General features: G+C 37.3%; 1 protein-coding gene across 1 annotated transcript in view; it reads left to right on the top strand.

Moving 5' to 3' along the window:
- Positions 1-7,263: 7,263 nt before the first annotated feature.
- Positions 7,264-16,492, top strand: part of Inos (Inositol-3-phosphate synthase) — a 33,753-nt gene continuing 24,524 nt past the window's right edge. Inside the window, exon 1 of the mRNA XM_065235778.1 lies at positions 7,264-7,548. Coding sequence (XP_065091850.1) covers positions 7,432-7,548 — 117 coding nt within the window. The 5' untranslated portion in view covers positions 7,264-7,431. The remainder of the gene's footprint in view (positions 7,549-16,492) is intronic.

Genomic DNA, 16,492 nt, shown 5'->3' with positions numbered 1-16,492 from the left:
CTCCAGAACATCTTCAAAGGAATTCGGAAAATAAATTCAGGAGATTTTGCCAAAAAAAATATGATAAGAAATCTAAGGAATTGTGAGTAGAAATGCCAATGATTTCTTATGAGACTTTCAATGTGAGTAGAATTCCAAGGGAAGGAGTGAAATTCACAAGGAAATCTGAAATGAATTCAATGAATATTCCGACAATCTTTCCAAAGGGTGTCTTATTGTGGAGAATTTGAAGGTTATTGCGAGGAAAACTAAAAGAAAATAGAGTTCGAATGATATCTTCATCAAAATTCCCATTGAATATGGAATGACTATTCTGAGAACTTTCCAAATTTTTCCTGAAGTTAATGAATTTGCCTTAAAGTTCTTTTGTAGTTTGAGAAACTAGCCTGATGCTCACAATACTACTCATCAAATTCTTAAACTTCTCTGAATTTTATAGGACTTCCTAAAGTTTCCTCTAACGATCATGAATCTCTTCTAAAGGTTTAACAGTTCGCTGAAGTTCTCTAAACTTCTTTGAACTTTATATTACTTCTCTAATGTTAACGGAACTGCTCTGAGGTTCTCTGATCTTTTCTTAAATTCTCAAAACTGCTCTAACGTTTTTACAGTTCTCATGAAGCTTGTTGTACTGCGCTGAATTTAATTGTACCGTCCTTAAATTGTTTAAGCTTCAGTGAACTTCTGAACTCATGCGAAGACCTCAATTAAATTTTTAACGTTTCTGAAGTTATCTGGGAACTGCTTTAAATTTTCCACTAATTTTCTGAAACTAATGGAACTGACCTCTCCCTGAAATTCCTCCAATTTTCGGAGCTTATTAAACTTGTTTTCAAATGCTCCCGCATTTTGCTAATGTTCATAAAAATTCCTGAAGTTCGTGGATCTCCCCTTAAGTTCCAATGTTTTCTATGAAGTTCTCGAAATGTTTCTGAAGACCACTGTCCTTCTGTGAAGTTTTCGAAGTTTTTCTAAATTTCTGACACTTTTCATGGAATAAGAACGAAATAATTAATATTGTTTTTTGATTTTCACTGAAGTTCTCATGATTTTTCTGAAACTTCCATTAAATCATCGACACTGATTTAAAACTTCTTCAATAGTCTAGACTTTCCTGGAGTTATTAAAACTACCTAAACGATTATTGAATTTCTTTAAAGTTCTCTAGACAGCCCAAAATTGATCGGTATATTTTAAGAACCCGCAACTTTACTGAAATTAATTGATTTGCCTTGAAGTTTCGACAATTTTACTTAGGTAAAGGGTGTCCACGATGAAATTGCCACACACAAAATTGATTCGCAAGATTCGAGTTTTCATCCGATTGCCATCAAATTTTCATGGATTGAGAAATAACTATTAAACTTCATTTTACCATTTTACTCGTATTTTATTTACAGTCCATACGCAAATGCCCGCACCTTGGCCTTAACCCCGGCCATAAGATTCTGCACAACCTGTGAATCAACCGTTTTTTGCATGTAAACCCATACTTTCTTCAGTTCCTCGACTGTCTTCACTACCTTAGGTCGTTTAAGAAGGTGCTGCTTCATAATCGCCCAGTACTTCTCGATGGGGCGGAGCTCCGGAGTGTTGGGAGGGTTGAACATTTTCGGCACGAAATTGACCTTATTGTCCGCATACCACTTCAGCACGTCCTTGGAGTGGCATGAGGCCAAATCCGGCCAGAAGATTGTTGGGACGTTGTGGGCCTTCAGGAGAGGAAGCAGCCGCTTCTGGAGGCACTCTTTTATGTACACCTGTCCGTTCATCGTGTCCTGGGTCACGAAAGGTGCACTCCGCTTCCCGCACGTGCAGATGGCTTGCCAAACCAGGAATTTCTTCGCAAATTTGGACATCTTCTGAGTGCGGACATGCTCCGGAACGCTGAACTTATCCTTGGCCGTGAAAAACAGGTTGCCGGGGTTCTGTTTGAAGTCGGCCTTCACATATGTTTCGTCGTCCATGATGCAGCATTCAACTTTCGTCAGCATGTTGAGGTACAACTTCCTGGCACGGGTTTTGGCGGACTTGTTCTGCTTCTCGTCGCGATTAGGGGCCTTTTGTACCTTGAACGTTCGAAGCCCAGCCTTAGTTTTGGCCTTCTGGACAAAACTTCGGCTTAGGTGCAGCTTCTTAGCCACATCCCTAACGGAGGCGTTCGGATTTCGGTTGAAGGCCCCAACTACGCGGTTGTGATTTTTGGTGTTGTACGGAATACTTTTTCCTTCACTTCTGGGCTTCCGATCGGTGGTCAACCGTTCCTCGAACCGCTTAATCACTCGCGACACCGTGGAATTCGCGATTCCCAACGTTTTAGCGATGGAACGATGCGAGAGATCCTTGTTCTCGTGATGAATGCGCAAGATTTTATCACGCACGAGCTGTTCTTTCGACTCCATTTCCGCGAGTTTTGATCACAGGACTTTAAAATTTGCAGGATGTAAATAATGCACTATGAACTAAATCCACCCAAATTTTCATTAAATTCTACCCAACGGTTAAAAAGTTAGAGCAATTTCATAGTGTGGCAATTTCATCGTGGACACCCTTTATTCTAACCATCAAAAACGCTCACTTATTTTTCCTGAGCTTACCTATGCTTACCTGAAGTTAATAATCCGGCAATTTTTCTGATATATATATATTCAAAATTCCCTGACGTTTTTGGATCAATCATAGAATTATTGGAATACCCCATAATTCCACGGAATTCCTTGTAAGTCTCTGCAAATTTGCTTAAGTTAATGAGATTATTCTGAAGCTATCTAATCGTCCTGGAAGTACTCGGAACTTCGCTGAATATCATTAAATTATCTCAATTCTAAGTTCTCTGGAATGTCTTGAAGATATTTATCGCTGCTTGCTAAAAGCTCTCGCATTTTTTTTAAATTAATGGAACTTTGTTGATATTCTCTAATAATCTTAGCTTAATTTTCGCATTTTTTAAAGTTCTTGAAATATCCATCATATCCAGAAGTTCTATCGGAGCTTTGCTGAAGTTTCCGGAACTTCTTTAAGGTTTCTACAATTTTCTTGAATTTATTTGAACTGCCCTTTGATTCTCTGATCTGTCTTGATGTTCTCGAAGCTTCGCTAAAGCTCTCAATTCTACTGAAAATAAATTTCCCTGAATTTCTTTGGACTTCTGTGAAGTTCCTGAAATATTTCTGAAGTTTTTTTATAAATTCTCTGTACCTCCCTGAAATTCTCGGAAAATATTAAGGGTTCTCCATTTTTCTAAATTTACGATTATAGATATTTAAACTGCTCCAAAAAGTCTGAACTAAAGTCATGGGAACTGCTTTTAAGATCTGAAATTTCCCAAAGATCTCTAGATCTAGCTTTTCTGAGGTGCTTAGAACTTCTTAAACATGTTCACAATACTCCTCAAGGTTTGTATATTTCTCAAATTCGCTTAACACCTGTGATGTGCTTTGAAATTCTAGGAACTTCATAAAAGTTCCTGAAAATTTTCGGATGTTAAAAGAACCGACTTGAGGATCTTAAAGCTTCCTTCCCTCCCCTTGGCTAGTTTTTTTAACCTGGACGTTGGTGGGCGGGCCTAATCTTATGCTTCATAGTGAAGCGTTGGATACGGTTGGTTTAGGTCCGGCATCGTTGGCTCATGCCGTGACAGAATAGCGTCATGAGCATGCGATGAGGATTACTGAGCTTCCCCTCTCCGATGAACCATTACATAAGAGAACCAAAGTTCTAGCCTGAAGTGATAGTATCACACTTGTTACTCCTTTATTTGAAAGCCGCGTTGTAGTACGCTTACGTATAGGCACCAACGTTGGGTGCGATACTGGCGGGTTTTGCCGCAAATCACTCTTATTTTATTAATTTTTACGCAGATAGATTTATTGGGGTTTGCAAGGGAATTATACTATTGAAATATTTCAGAAAGTGCCCAACAGTGCTCCTTCTACTTGCGTGACAAGCTTTCGTTGTTGTTTTCATTGAAGTATTACTCAGGGAACAATGTTAAACACCATTTTTGTACATGGTATTGCAACTAATCTTATATGTGCTCCATTTTGATTTGGGATAAGTGTTTGAACTATGCCTCGGGATTTCCACTGTGGCGTGCTTCTATTGTGACTTAACCATACGTATTTTTGTGGTGCGACATAGTGGAAGCGTGTGAGCGTAGTTGAAGCATATACCCTATGTAATTTAAAAATCAGCTAGGAAACTTACTTCAAAGTGAAGCATTTTAGTCACTTGAAGGTGTCACCTAGGACGAACTAATATATATTAAATATAGGTCAAAGTCAAAAACAACTTGAAACACGTTAAATTTTAGATTACATTCACAAGTGTAGGTACTTAATAAAGCATGGTAGGTAGATTAGAGATTTCAATTATTTATTAAATTAGACTAGAGATATCATAATAATCAAACGAACTTAAATAAGAAAATTTAGACAGCCTAGTAGCATTAAGTGGATTAACAGAAGAGTTAGGATGCGGACGGTCCGCTTAGGGAGGCAACTAGCCTTTAAAGCCACTGGCAACTAGCCTTTTCATGTATTGTCTGTTTATTTTTATTATTGCTTTAAAAATCAATTTGGTATATATGTGAAAGGATGAATCAGTGGGAGATGGATTTTCGGTTTCTTTACATTTAGCATCACTATGTGTCATTTCCTCAAAAACCCTCAATAACCGGTCTCTTCAATCCCTTCCTTTTCCCATGGCGTTCAAGTGGTCCGCATAGACTATTCAGCCATTACCCGTCCTTTATCCTCGGCTTTGGGTTGTACTCCCATGAAAATGAAAATTAAAATGATTTAAGGATCTTAAAGCTTCCAGTAAGTTCCCCATAATTTCAGGGTGTTAACTTCCCTTATGTTGTGAAGTTAATGGGACTGAAACGAAGACCTCTAATCTTTCATAAAGTTAATTATGTTCAAGTTCATAATTCCTCAAAAAATCCTCATAAATCATTTAATGTTTTCCTTAATTCAGGCACTTTGAAAATTTTCAATATCTTGAACTTGTACATGGAATACGAAACTACAAGACATTGAATATTTTTAGATCTTGGACTTACTCAAATTAATTTTTTTTAACTTTATTAAAGTGAGAAATTAAGGAAGTGCTAAACTTCAACATTCAATGGATTTGATTATAAAGTTGTTTCTTTAAAACTGATTGCCATGTCTTCAAAACTTTTGGGTTAACTACTGTTGTTTTTCAACCTATGCGGCCCGTTAGAGACATCTTGGCGAGCCAAGATCTCGACTATTGAAATTTAATTTATGTGTTTTTAAAACGGATAGATCTGAGGATTTAGTAGTTAGTGTCATCTTGTGTTCTCCCAAGTTGTTAGCTACCCATCGGTGTACCCCCATGTTTGTCTTTTTCATTAGAGTGTCGCTTAGTTCGAGATCAAGAGCATATTGCTCTCCAAACCCTGTGTTCTCAATCCCTACCCTGCCATCCATTTGTTACAATTTGTTACTCCTAACCTCGAGATAGCCGCGAGTAACCGGCCCCCGCTTTACTAACGTTAGTTTTAAGTAATTTTGTAACCCAAACAATGAACATCGGCTCCGCAAAGCTACGGCAAATGAGCCTGGAAAAATAAACGCATTTAAAAAAAATACTGTTGTTTTTGATCTTTCAGAAAAAGCATATTTTGAACGCATTTTAAAAATAGCTTTCTTATTATAAGCCTGGAATTTATCCGTTAAAGTTCTGGAAAAACATGGAAAACTCAGGAAATTTTATTTAGAAAAATGAGTAGACACCCTGTAGATAGAGAAAGACGATTAAACGTCACAAAGCAAAAAAAATGATTAATCTTGAAATAAATTCACGCTAAAAAAAATTGAAAAACTGACTGGCTTGAAAAAAGTGACAAAGTCTCTAAAAAGTGACTCACTACCAGCCCTGTTATTTTATTCATGTGTTTCACCTTTACATTTTTGCTTAAACATCAGCTTTATACATTCCATAAGACGAATCACATAGGTCCAATAATAATGCATAAACGGTATGTATGACCATTTATACATTTCATTTGACACATGATCTTTATTAACTGCAAGGCGCCTGCTTATTAGTTGACTTGTACATTTTATGAATAATCAGCAATAGAAATTTGCCAAAAGGTATATGGGGATTTCTATCCGAATCCGGTTTAAAATAATATAGTTTAAGAAGCGGAAAAATCACTTTTTGGCATTTTAAAAACCTTCTTCCCTCTTTTTCGAGGATCATTGCTAGTTCAATGTCAGCACTGCTGCATGATAGATTCATGAAAATATATTGAAAATTTGCAAAAAGTTATCTTGGCCCGAGGGCGAGGGGGGCGACTCTATCTACGATGCAGGAAAAATTGTGTTTTGCTGTGGTTAGCTGCGCGCACGCTGAGTAGATACAAAGGAGATGGATGACGATTATAAGATTTCCTGCAAAAAGATGATGCGCGATGCAAGTACATCCGAAAAATGAAAGAATATTTTTCGAAGTTTGATTTGCTAGTGTGAAGTTTGTTGAGCATCTAGAATTGAGATTTAGATGTGTCGCCCCCCTCGCCCGAGGGTGCCTCTTAGCCCATCTTATCCATCATATTTGTTTTCTAATAACATAAGATATCGACGTTTCATACATTTTTAATTGATCAATTTAGATGGTCAAGAAAGAACCCACCACAGCAGGCTTTTGGCGCTACTGTTTATAGACGATCAATCCATTGATCCATTCATTTGGCATAAAATTTAATTAAATTTCAGATCTTCGAGATAGTTTGAAAAAGTCCAAACTTTGACGTTCCATTGAGCCCAAATTTTGCAGAGCGTCTTTTTTCGAGCCAACAAACATATTTAATATGGTCCGTTTGAAAAATTCGATGGTAATTTTTTCCCATACATTCATTGGCACCCTAATGTAGGCATAGCTTATGATGGATCACTTATCTTTATCTAGGTGGAATTAGCAGTTAAAGTTTGAATAACAAATTTGAATTCACCTCTGTCGTTTGTTGCCAACTTCTCTAGCAATAACGTATATAATAGTTTCTTATAATGCCAGTGTATTGACAACTTTTGAGTGCCTGTTGGAACTCATCTGTTGCTAAATCAATATATAAAATAGCTGGATTGACACCTATGTGTACAGGCAAACAACAGCGTCTTCCAGCTTTCGTTCCCTATTCACATGTATCGCACGAGTTGGATGATTCTATATACCAAACGAAATTATATAAACACACTTTACCGGCAGGAAAGCTACAAGTCAAGCATTGCTACCCACGTTAGACAGTGCTTAACCAACTCGTGTGTGGATCAGTCGTGTTTTCCGTTCTTCCTGGAGTGGTTTTTGGAGTAAATTCTGCTACCTATAGCAAAACCGTAGGATACCTACTGAAGTGCGATATTGAAAAGTTACAAGTGTTGTGCTACAAATTACCAAACAATGGCTTCACCACTGAATGTTCTTTCGCCAAATGTTCACTACAGTGATAAGCATATCGAAGTGGACTATCAATATCAAACTACGTCGGTTCTCAGCGATGGACCAGCTGGATACACTGTAAGTATTGCTTTTAAAAGGTTCAACTATAGTTCAAGAAAGCATTCTTGATGGTCTATTGTTTTGTTCGTAAATTCAGTGAAATTATCAATCAAGTTCGCTTCCATGGTCAAGGACAAGTCTGGTTGAATGAAAAAAAAAATCGATAATCTTGCCACCCGCTCCGAGCTAGTGATAATACGCAAAAGTTTCCCACCACTGGTCGGCCCCTTACATTAGGTTTGGATGGTTGAAATAGCATCCGATTATTGATTTTCCCATTACTATGGTCGTCCGCCCACGCGACACCACGTGTTTCAATAGTGATTTATTCTGGATGTTTAATATATGAGGGATGGAAATGTGGAACATTCCAGAAGTGCATCTCCTAGTGCGATGAATTGATCAGGGTGGCCTTGTGTAGCTGACTTTTCATATTTACAAATAAAAAATTTCCTTTGGTTGTTTTATAGTTTGTAAGAATTTATTGCAGTTAACGTTTGAGTCTAAAGGTTCGGTTAGTTGACATCGACATATAGAATGTAGAACACTGAAAGGTCCACTTCTTGATTAATAAAGAGGAATAGGGATGTAACTCCGTACAGTGAACATTCATACATTTATTTCTGTAAGTGGTCAATCTTTAGGAAGTTTGTCTTATTTTTATGCAGAGACATCCAATTTATTATGATTGAAATGTACCGTTCCGATTCAAATTTCGGACGATTCAAATTTCGGACACTTTCATTTTTAATTAAATATTACATCCAGTTAGAAACAAAGTAATAATGTTAGATGATCGTGGAGGGCACTAGTCAAAAAAATTTAAAATTTGCAAGACATGTGGATCATATTCGACCGAGATAATCAACTTTTAAAAGTGTCCGAAATTCGAGTTTAAGTGTCCGAAATTTGAATCGGCACGGTAATATAATAATGAAAGGTTGAGTGGACATGGTTAAATTATTCTCTGAGTAACAAAACAATATCCTAGTTTCTCAGAGTTCTAACGTACGTTTGTTATCAGTGTAGACGACAGAGATGAAGTAAGGGGGTGGCTGAAATGGGCCCCGGCAAGGGCGACCATTCAAAAGGACGTATACAGAGAGGTTCTACTTAGCAAATGTTCCACGAAATTCATTCCACTGCACAGTGGTCCAGAAATGAAAATTAGGAGTAAAAAAATATTTTGACCATGAAATTGCAACTTTACCAGTATTGTGTGAATTGGTTGCATATTATTAGGTATCTATGATCATAAAGTTTACCAATCATGGTAACATGCTAATCAGTGATCAATTGTTGAATGATTAAACATGTGTTTTCGATATTCAGTATAAGAGATATTGTGATAAAACATGTTCTTAGCATTTTTGACATTGTGCATATGATTGCAGGCGATTTCTTAATTTTCAGCTAATAATCCTCAGTTGTAAAATAAGTTGCAATTTTTACAGTTATAACTAATCTGTGCAGGAAGATGTTGTTTATTATTTTATCAATCGATGAATTCCAATACATCTATCCACCATGTAAAATTTACAGAAAAGTAATAATGTTTAATAATTGGATCACATTAGGACTCTTGGTCCTCGATTATTGCCTGAAGGTATGCAACGTTTCATATAAAGTCCCTAAGTTACTTATTAAAATTTAATATAAAACATGAACCATACACGCTAACTTGAAAGTACTCATTAATGAGTAAAAAAAGACCCATTTTGAAGAAAAGTGGCTTAACTCATTAATGATTAAACAATTTTACCCATTAATGAGTATCTGTTACCCATTAATGATTAACAATTACTCATTAATGGGTAACAGATACTCATTAATGGGTAAAAATTTTACTCATTTAATGAGTTAAGCCACTTTTCTTCAAAATGGGTCTTTTTCAACCATTAATGGGTACTTTCAAGTTAGCGTGTAGAGATCGAAAATGCCGTCGAACACTATGACGGTCCATTTCAAATATGCTTCTAATGCTGTGTACCATTTGGTGAATTTTCACTTAAATTTGACACTTCGAAAATAAATTATAATGTTCAAAAATCCCTCTGTTGTTGATCTTCCGATTTTCGAAAAGGTGTTTGTCAAAATTGATTTTTTGCCGAGATGGACGCCATCGAGCTCGGCAATCTATTTTGCTAGATCTCCGTGAAAAATTTGCCGAGATTCAGTTAACAAACGGGAATTTTGCCGAGATCTCGGCTAAAAAACATAAATTTTGCTGAGATCTCAGTAAAAATGAATGCCAAACCTGCTCGGTGATGCCAATCTCGTCAAAAAATCTAAGCGTTTATATTTGGTCTTTGACTCATTTAGCCTAGCAGCATTCAGCATGCTTACCTTAGAAAAAAGGCATTTTCAGCAAAAGGGAACACATTTGAAATAGCTGCATTTACGTATTCTTGGCAATCTCAGCAGCGTCTGCGCTTCTATTTGCATTTTCTCAGCGTTACGCTCACATATGACGTGTTTGCTTGCTTGCACCTTATATGCTGCTTGATACAATCTATCCATCCCAATCGACAGAGTTATCCAAATCTGTTTGCACACGTTTTTACAACGTTCCAAACTTCTCAGATGAGTGTGACGATTCTCGGCAAGCTCTTTTTCATCGGCAACCTATCCATTCGAACTGCGTAGCTGTTGTATTATGGCCAGCTCAAAACCAGCCGTATTTTATAGTGCGTATGTTTAACTAAATAATAAAACTGGCATAACAGGTTTGCTCAGTTGTAAAAATGTAATTAGATTGAAGTTGATATGCTTAGGAATCGTTGGAATTCATTCAGCGAAGTGTTTCGGTACGAAAATACAGTGGAATTAAAGGTTAAATGGCGGTTTGGCAAACAGTCAATGGGTGCCGAAGTTGTCATTTACAATCTGATGCCAAATTTATGCTTAAAATATGGGTTTTTAGGGCACTACCGATGTTTAACCAGTTTAGGAAATAGTTGTGAGTTTCTCAATGGATAGCGTATTGCCACTAGGGTGGTTCCAAAGATAGGGTGGTCATAAACATTAAAACCTTAATATCTCCGTTTAAAGCAAAAATTGAGGTATAGTGTAAAATCATTTTTTGCATCGTTTAAGCACCGACGAACCGACGTGACAGCTCATACAAGCTACTTTCAAATTCGTGCCAAAGACGCTAATTTAAAATACGTTAAACACTACGGACATCTACTCATCCGATCGCGTCATACCATGAGCAAGGACACGAACCCACGTATAATTTATATTGCTTTGGGTCGGTGGCTTAAGGTCCTTCATCACCCTGGTTCGGATTGATAATGAACTAGGTACTAGTTTCTCTGTATTATTTGATGAAATCTTGAAGGTTTAAAAATTTCGCAATATATCGAAATATATATCATGTTACTGAAAAAGAGGGAAGGTCAGGGCATTCATATCTATTTAACTTGAGCTACTCAGAATTACTATGATTCTGGAATCCTGATTAGCTCCGAGGGGGACGACTCTATCTTATGGCTATAGTCTATAGCTTAGCTTAGACTGACAGCAAATATCAATGGTTGCTACTCTGTGATTGATCCGCACCAGTGAAATTGCACAATGAATCAAGACATGGAGGAACACTAAACTAGCAGGCTGAACACTGTTTTGAAATCTCTTTCCAGTTTCCTTTAAATACCAGCCATATTTATCACGAAAATGAACCACAGCTGGCACGCACGTTTTAGTTCCTGCACTTTTGGCGCACTGGTGATGCGTCTAAGCTCTGATATTGAATGGATTTTTCATGCATGGCTCATTAGGGTGTTTCATTCTGGAAAAAGATTGATATTTTCGATAGGCCACCCCCTAGTTCAGTTCATAAAACAAAAACAAACATCCGTGCAAATTATCTGCTAAATTGGTCAACGTTAAGAGGTCGCGATAACGATTTCAATTTTGTTCGGGATTTTCGTCAAATTAGTATGAGAGATAATGATGACCCTCTATTCTGAATCACCCTGCATAGAGATCTCTGAATGCTTAACTGTGAAGCATTGATTCTGCTCCATAGACTACTCTGACGTTTGTCTTAATGCAATGTGTGAGTGCAAGAAACCCGTTCTTTCAGCTGTAGACTCTTTCTAAAGGAACGTCTGAAAGTCTCTATAATAAAGAAATCAATCAATCAATCTTCTAAAGGTCCTGGGCTCGACAGTTTGCCGCCATTGTTTGTTAAATAATTTGTTGCATCTCTCGCTTCACACCTGTGTCGATTATCTTCAATCGTTCGCTGATAAGTGGTGTTTTTTCCCAAAGTGTCGTAAGTCGCGTCCATCATACAAGATCTACGTGGACTTCAGTAAGGCGTTTGATAGGGTTCCGTATGCACTGGCAGTCGACAACTGTGCCTAACTGGGTATCAGAAGGTGTTTTACCCAGAAAATATACGATGTAAAGTCATGAAATAATTGCTTTAAATTTTCGGATGGCTTGTGTGTGAATGTACAGCTGTGTTGGGTAAAATAGCAGCGCATGCCGATTTTCATACAAAATGGTCAACTTTGACATAATGTAACTTTGTTAACACGTTCGCCAAAGAACTACACATATGTTCAATTTTACGATTACAAAATATTAAATATTTTGGAAGCACCTGGCGGAAAGTGAGACACCAGGTAAAATTGTTCAAAATAATAGCAGTTTTATTTTGAAAATTTACGTGCTGCAAATATTTTAAACATTTTTAACTATTATGTACATTTGTTGATTGGGTGGGGATTGTTAGAATTTTGAGACATGTAAAATTTAAAATCTCAAAATTAAGCTGAAATGAAAATTATTAGTACTGTTATTATTTTGAACAAATTTACCTGGTGTATCACTTTCCGGAAGGTGCTTCCAAAAACTTAATATTTTGTAATCGTAAAATTGAACATATTTGTAGTTCTTTGGCGAACGTTTGAGCTCAATTGATCATAAGTTAACCATTTTGGATGAAAATCGCGCTTCCTTCAGACGAAGCCGGTCGACGACGACAAGGCCGCCCTCTGTCGAACAGGGAAGGAAATCTCTCCTTAGCGATTAGGGCCATCTGCCCGTGACCGGTGTCCTCATTCACGAGGAACAATGGTCCTTGACAATTAGATATCCGTGACTAAACAGTCACTTCTAACGTATCGTGAAATAGAGGTCCAAGTGCCAATCAGAAAAAGGGTAAGAATAACGTACGGAAAAGGTCCTGAATCGTTGAAATCGGTGTTCAACAGGTCAGTACGATTCACTACTTGCACTAGGTTCCCTAAGTATTAATTTTACTCCACTAGCTAATTACTGCTGGTCTACACGATCGCCTGTTTTAAAGTGAACGATGGCCGTTCACTGAGCATCGCAGGACCCTTCACCCCATCAACCCGTGACTCCGTGTCAAAATTTGACTGTGCATTCCCCTTTTGGTACGGTCACTCTGGTATCATCCTAGGCCGTGTCAATCCTCGCCAACGAGGAAAGACGCGTGAAAGGCTTTCCAGAAAACACCAGTCACCGTTTATTGACAGCAGTAGCATCGAGTAGTCTCTGGTCGAGTACCAACATGGATAGTCCTGAAATAACACCACCACATCATCGAACATCTTCAACGACAACAATTAAACTAATCGATCCTTGGTCTGCATTGGATCTTTTAATGCTTAAAAACTGTGTTTATTTGAAAACCAAATACCCGGAGAACTTTGAGATTTGTGCGTAATTGCTTTTGTAAACAGAAACGTCAATTTCCGATTGCTCGCGAATAGAAGCTCAATCTTGCAAACAAACTATACCAAATGATAGTGGAATCATTCCTCTACCTGTTTGTATTGTAAGTTTTCGAGACTGAGCTTTAATTCGTGAGAAACCGATCTCAAAGTTCTCCGGATATGCTTTCAGACGATATTTTCTTTGATCAGAAAAGCGAGACTACTTTGATCATTTTTGAGTACATGTGAGTAACTCAAATTCACTCGCTGCAAATATATTTACTCTGAATACAGCTGTCTGGCCCCTAGGGAGATACCGTTTGTATTAAGTAACAAAGCAGAGAAACCCGTGAAAAGGTACATTCGTCGTTTCGCTTTCTCATTATTAAAGTGAATAAATCGAAATTTGAGGTGTTACAAAAGTTTCAATGTCTGAGATCTTTAAAATTTATTATTTATTATATTTATTATTATTTTAAAGCTAATCAAACTAACTCCAAAACTTTGAACATTTTTCTCTGTGCCTCAATGCTTGAATCTAAAATAATCTTAGTAAATTTACATATTTGGGGATGGTTAACGTCAGATATCAGATTTAAAGTGGTCATTTTATACGATAGATGAGGAGATGAAAGTATAGAGTTGATAGCTCCGTTAGAGTACGGCAGAGTAGAAAGCGAGCAAAGGTTAATATTAAGGAAGGCACGAATCGGGTTGATAATCTCCTTTACCAAACTCCCCTGTTGGGTGTGCTTGCTTATTGAATTAATAGAATTATTATTTAATTATCTAATAATATTTAAACAAATAATAAGTTTTTGAGATCAAATTTATGGGATCCTTAAACCATAATTTGCATGATGGAGCATGAAAAATACTCATGATGGGTTGTGATTGTGAGTTTATAAAATTTCTCGAAGTGGGTCGCAGCCAAAAAAATATTGGAACCCTTTTTTTTATTAATAAATGTTACTATTAGTCTCTTTTTGAATTGTTTTAAAGTCAAAATCTATTCGGTCATTATTTTCGTTATTTTAAAGGCTGGTCACGAAATTAATGCACTACACAAAAATTTCAGAGTGTGATCTTTGATATATTAAGAACCTATTAACGTTAAGTTGGGTCTCATTTATTTGCCATAAAGAAATGCATGAACTTTTTTTCTGAATACCGTCCATTAATTTTTGCACAGTGGTTTCCACCATTTCCACTTTATTGTTGGTAATTCCAGGGTTCTTTCTCAGCAGCTGCTTCATAATCGCCCAGTATTTTTCGCTAGGTCGGAATTCTGGGCAATTTGGCGGGTTGTTGTCTTTGGGCACAAAGTTGACATTATTCATCCGATACCATTCCAATACCGATTTTGCATAGTAGCACGGGGCTAAATCTGGCCAAAACACAATTGAACCATCGTGCTACTTCTAAAATGGAAGTAGACGTTTTTGGAGGCACTCATTTAGATAAATTTCTTGATTCATAGTTACGGTTGTTACGAAAATCTCACTTCGTTTACCGCAACTACAGATTGCTTGCCAATTTTTTTTTGCAATATCTGCCACATCAAATGTATCATGGACAGTGAAAAATTCCAAGCCAGGGAATTGTTGATAGTCGTCTTTTTCCGAGTTCGCGGTAGGATAATGTTGGATGTTGACGGTGCGCGAGCAAAATCTTTGCACGGTTGCTTTGCTGTTCCGGTTTCATTTTGAAATCTACGAAACAGAATCTCACCAACTATACAGTATGTAAACAATGCACGCTAAAGTATATTTAAAAAAAAATTGGAAATGTTCCATCGTACGTATGATGAGTTATGGGCAAATGTCAGTGGTGCAAAATTACGTGGACACCCTTTAGTCACTAAAGTCACTACTATTATATTAGACACCAACTACAAACCCTGTCATTGAGTGTTCACTCGGCTGTTGACAGAAGCAGACCACTCTCAATGTGTGTCACGCGATCGTCTGTTTACTCGGCAGCAACCATTGTGTGGTCCTCCTCATTGTTCTTCATCAGCAGTTCTTTCAGTCGATGCATCGTCGACTTTGGAAATCAACCGTTTCGTGATGAATGTGAGAGTACTGACCACGTTTTGCGTCCATTGCTGCAATGAAAGTGCTCTGACCCCCATTGGCGAATCTGCCATACAAAGAAACACTTGGAAGCGGCTCCTTTTCTGGTGGAGGAAGCTTATTGGATAGCGGAAGATAAAATGTTTATTGTGTTGTACCTTTTGAATATAGTTTTAAGATGTATTGTATAGTGAACAAGAATCCTCAGCTCTGTAAAGTTAATTCGGTTGAGCCTTATTAGATAAATAAATAGACAAAAAAAACCCTGTCATTATTACTTAGTATCTAATCAATTGTTCAAATTACAGATTTCGCTTCATCACAATCTTTTTCAAGGATTTGGAATCCAAAATAACTGGAACTGTATATTTTTGCCTCAATCTAATATACATATTGAGTTGATAATTTATCGACGGAAATAGCATTCTAATTTTTTGAGGCTATGGACTTATATACAGAAGGTACACCAGACGAATTCTTTCTTAATCGGTCTTATGTATTCCACACGTGCTTTGACTTTATGTTCCGTTGGTTAACATAATCTCATAAAAAAAGATCAATGTATCGTCTTCATCGCAAATTTATGCAAATTTCACCGGTCGCAGATGCTCGGCGGTCACCAGTTGGACCGGTTTTCCGCCGGCTTGAATGACTTGTACATTTTTGGACTCATCCAGCTTGACCGGTGCTATCTTTCGATCGCCGGTTAAAATCGATAATTAATTTACGGCGCAATTTATTTTAGTGTCATCGAAATCAAACCAGTCTCTTCCTACGAATGAAATCTTATATTAAATGTTCCACCTTTATTTTTTCATTTCCTTATTTTTACAACGAAAATTCCTCCGGAAGTACAAGTCCTATGAATAAAACAGTGGATTATCATTCCGGTCTCAACGCAGGCAGATAAACTACAAGTCTAGCAAATAATTATCACAACCGTCGATAAACGATTACGTAGATAACAAGTTTCTTTCTGGAATAGAATAGTTCACTCACATCCAACTCTCGTCAACCTGCACATACACACCCATAGCTGCTATCGACGATCATATCACAATGTCAAGGAAACTGTCACGCGCTGGAGCGTGGCGTCTCTAAGCGGTGTCTCTGAATTTATATTCAGTTGCGGTAGACTATGGCCACTCTGGATAAATCATGTGGTGATAAATGGTGCTAACTGATTTTTGT

This window comes from Ochlerotatus camptorhynchus, unplaced genomic scaffold (genome assembly GCF_037179485.1).
Source record: "Ochlerotatus camptorhynchus isolate MF236.1 unplaced genomic scaffold, CSIRO-AGI_Acam_v1.1 ptg000503l, whole genome shotgun sequence".
NCBI classification, from domain to species: domain Eukaryota; kingdom Metazoa; phylum Arthropoda; class Insecta; order Diptera; family Culicidae; genus Ochlerotatus; species Ochlerotatus camptorhynchus.
The sequence above is the reverse complement of the archived record's forward strand: the minus strand, read 5'-3'. Positions and strand labels throughout refer to the sequence as shown.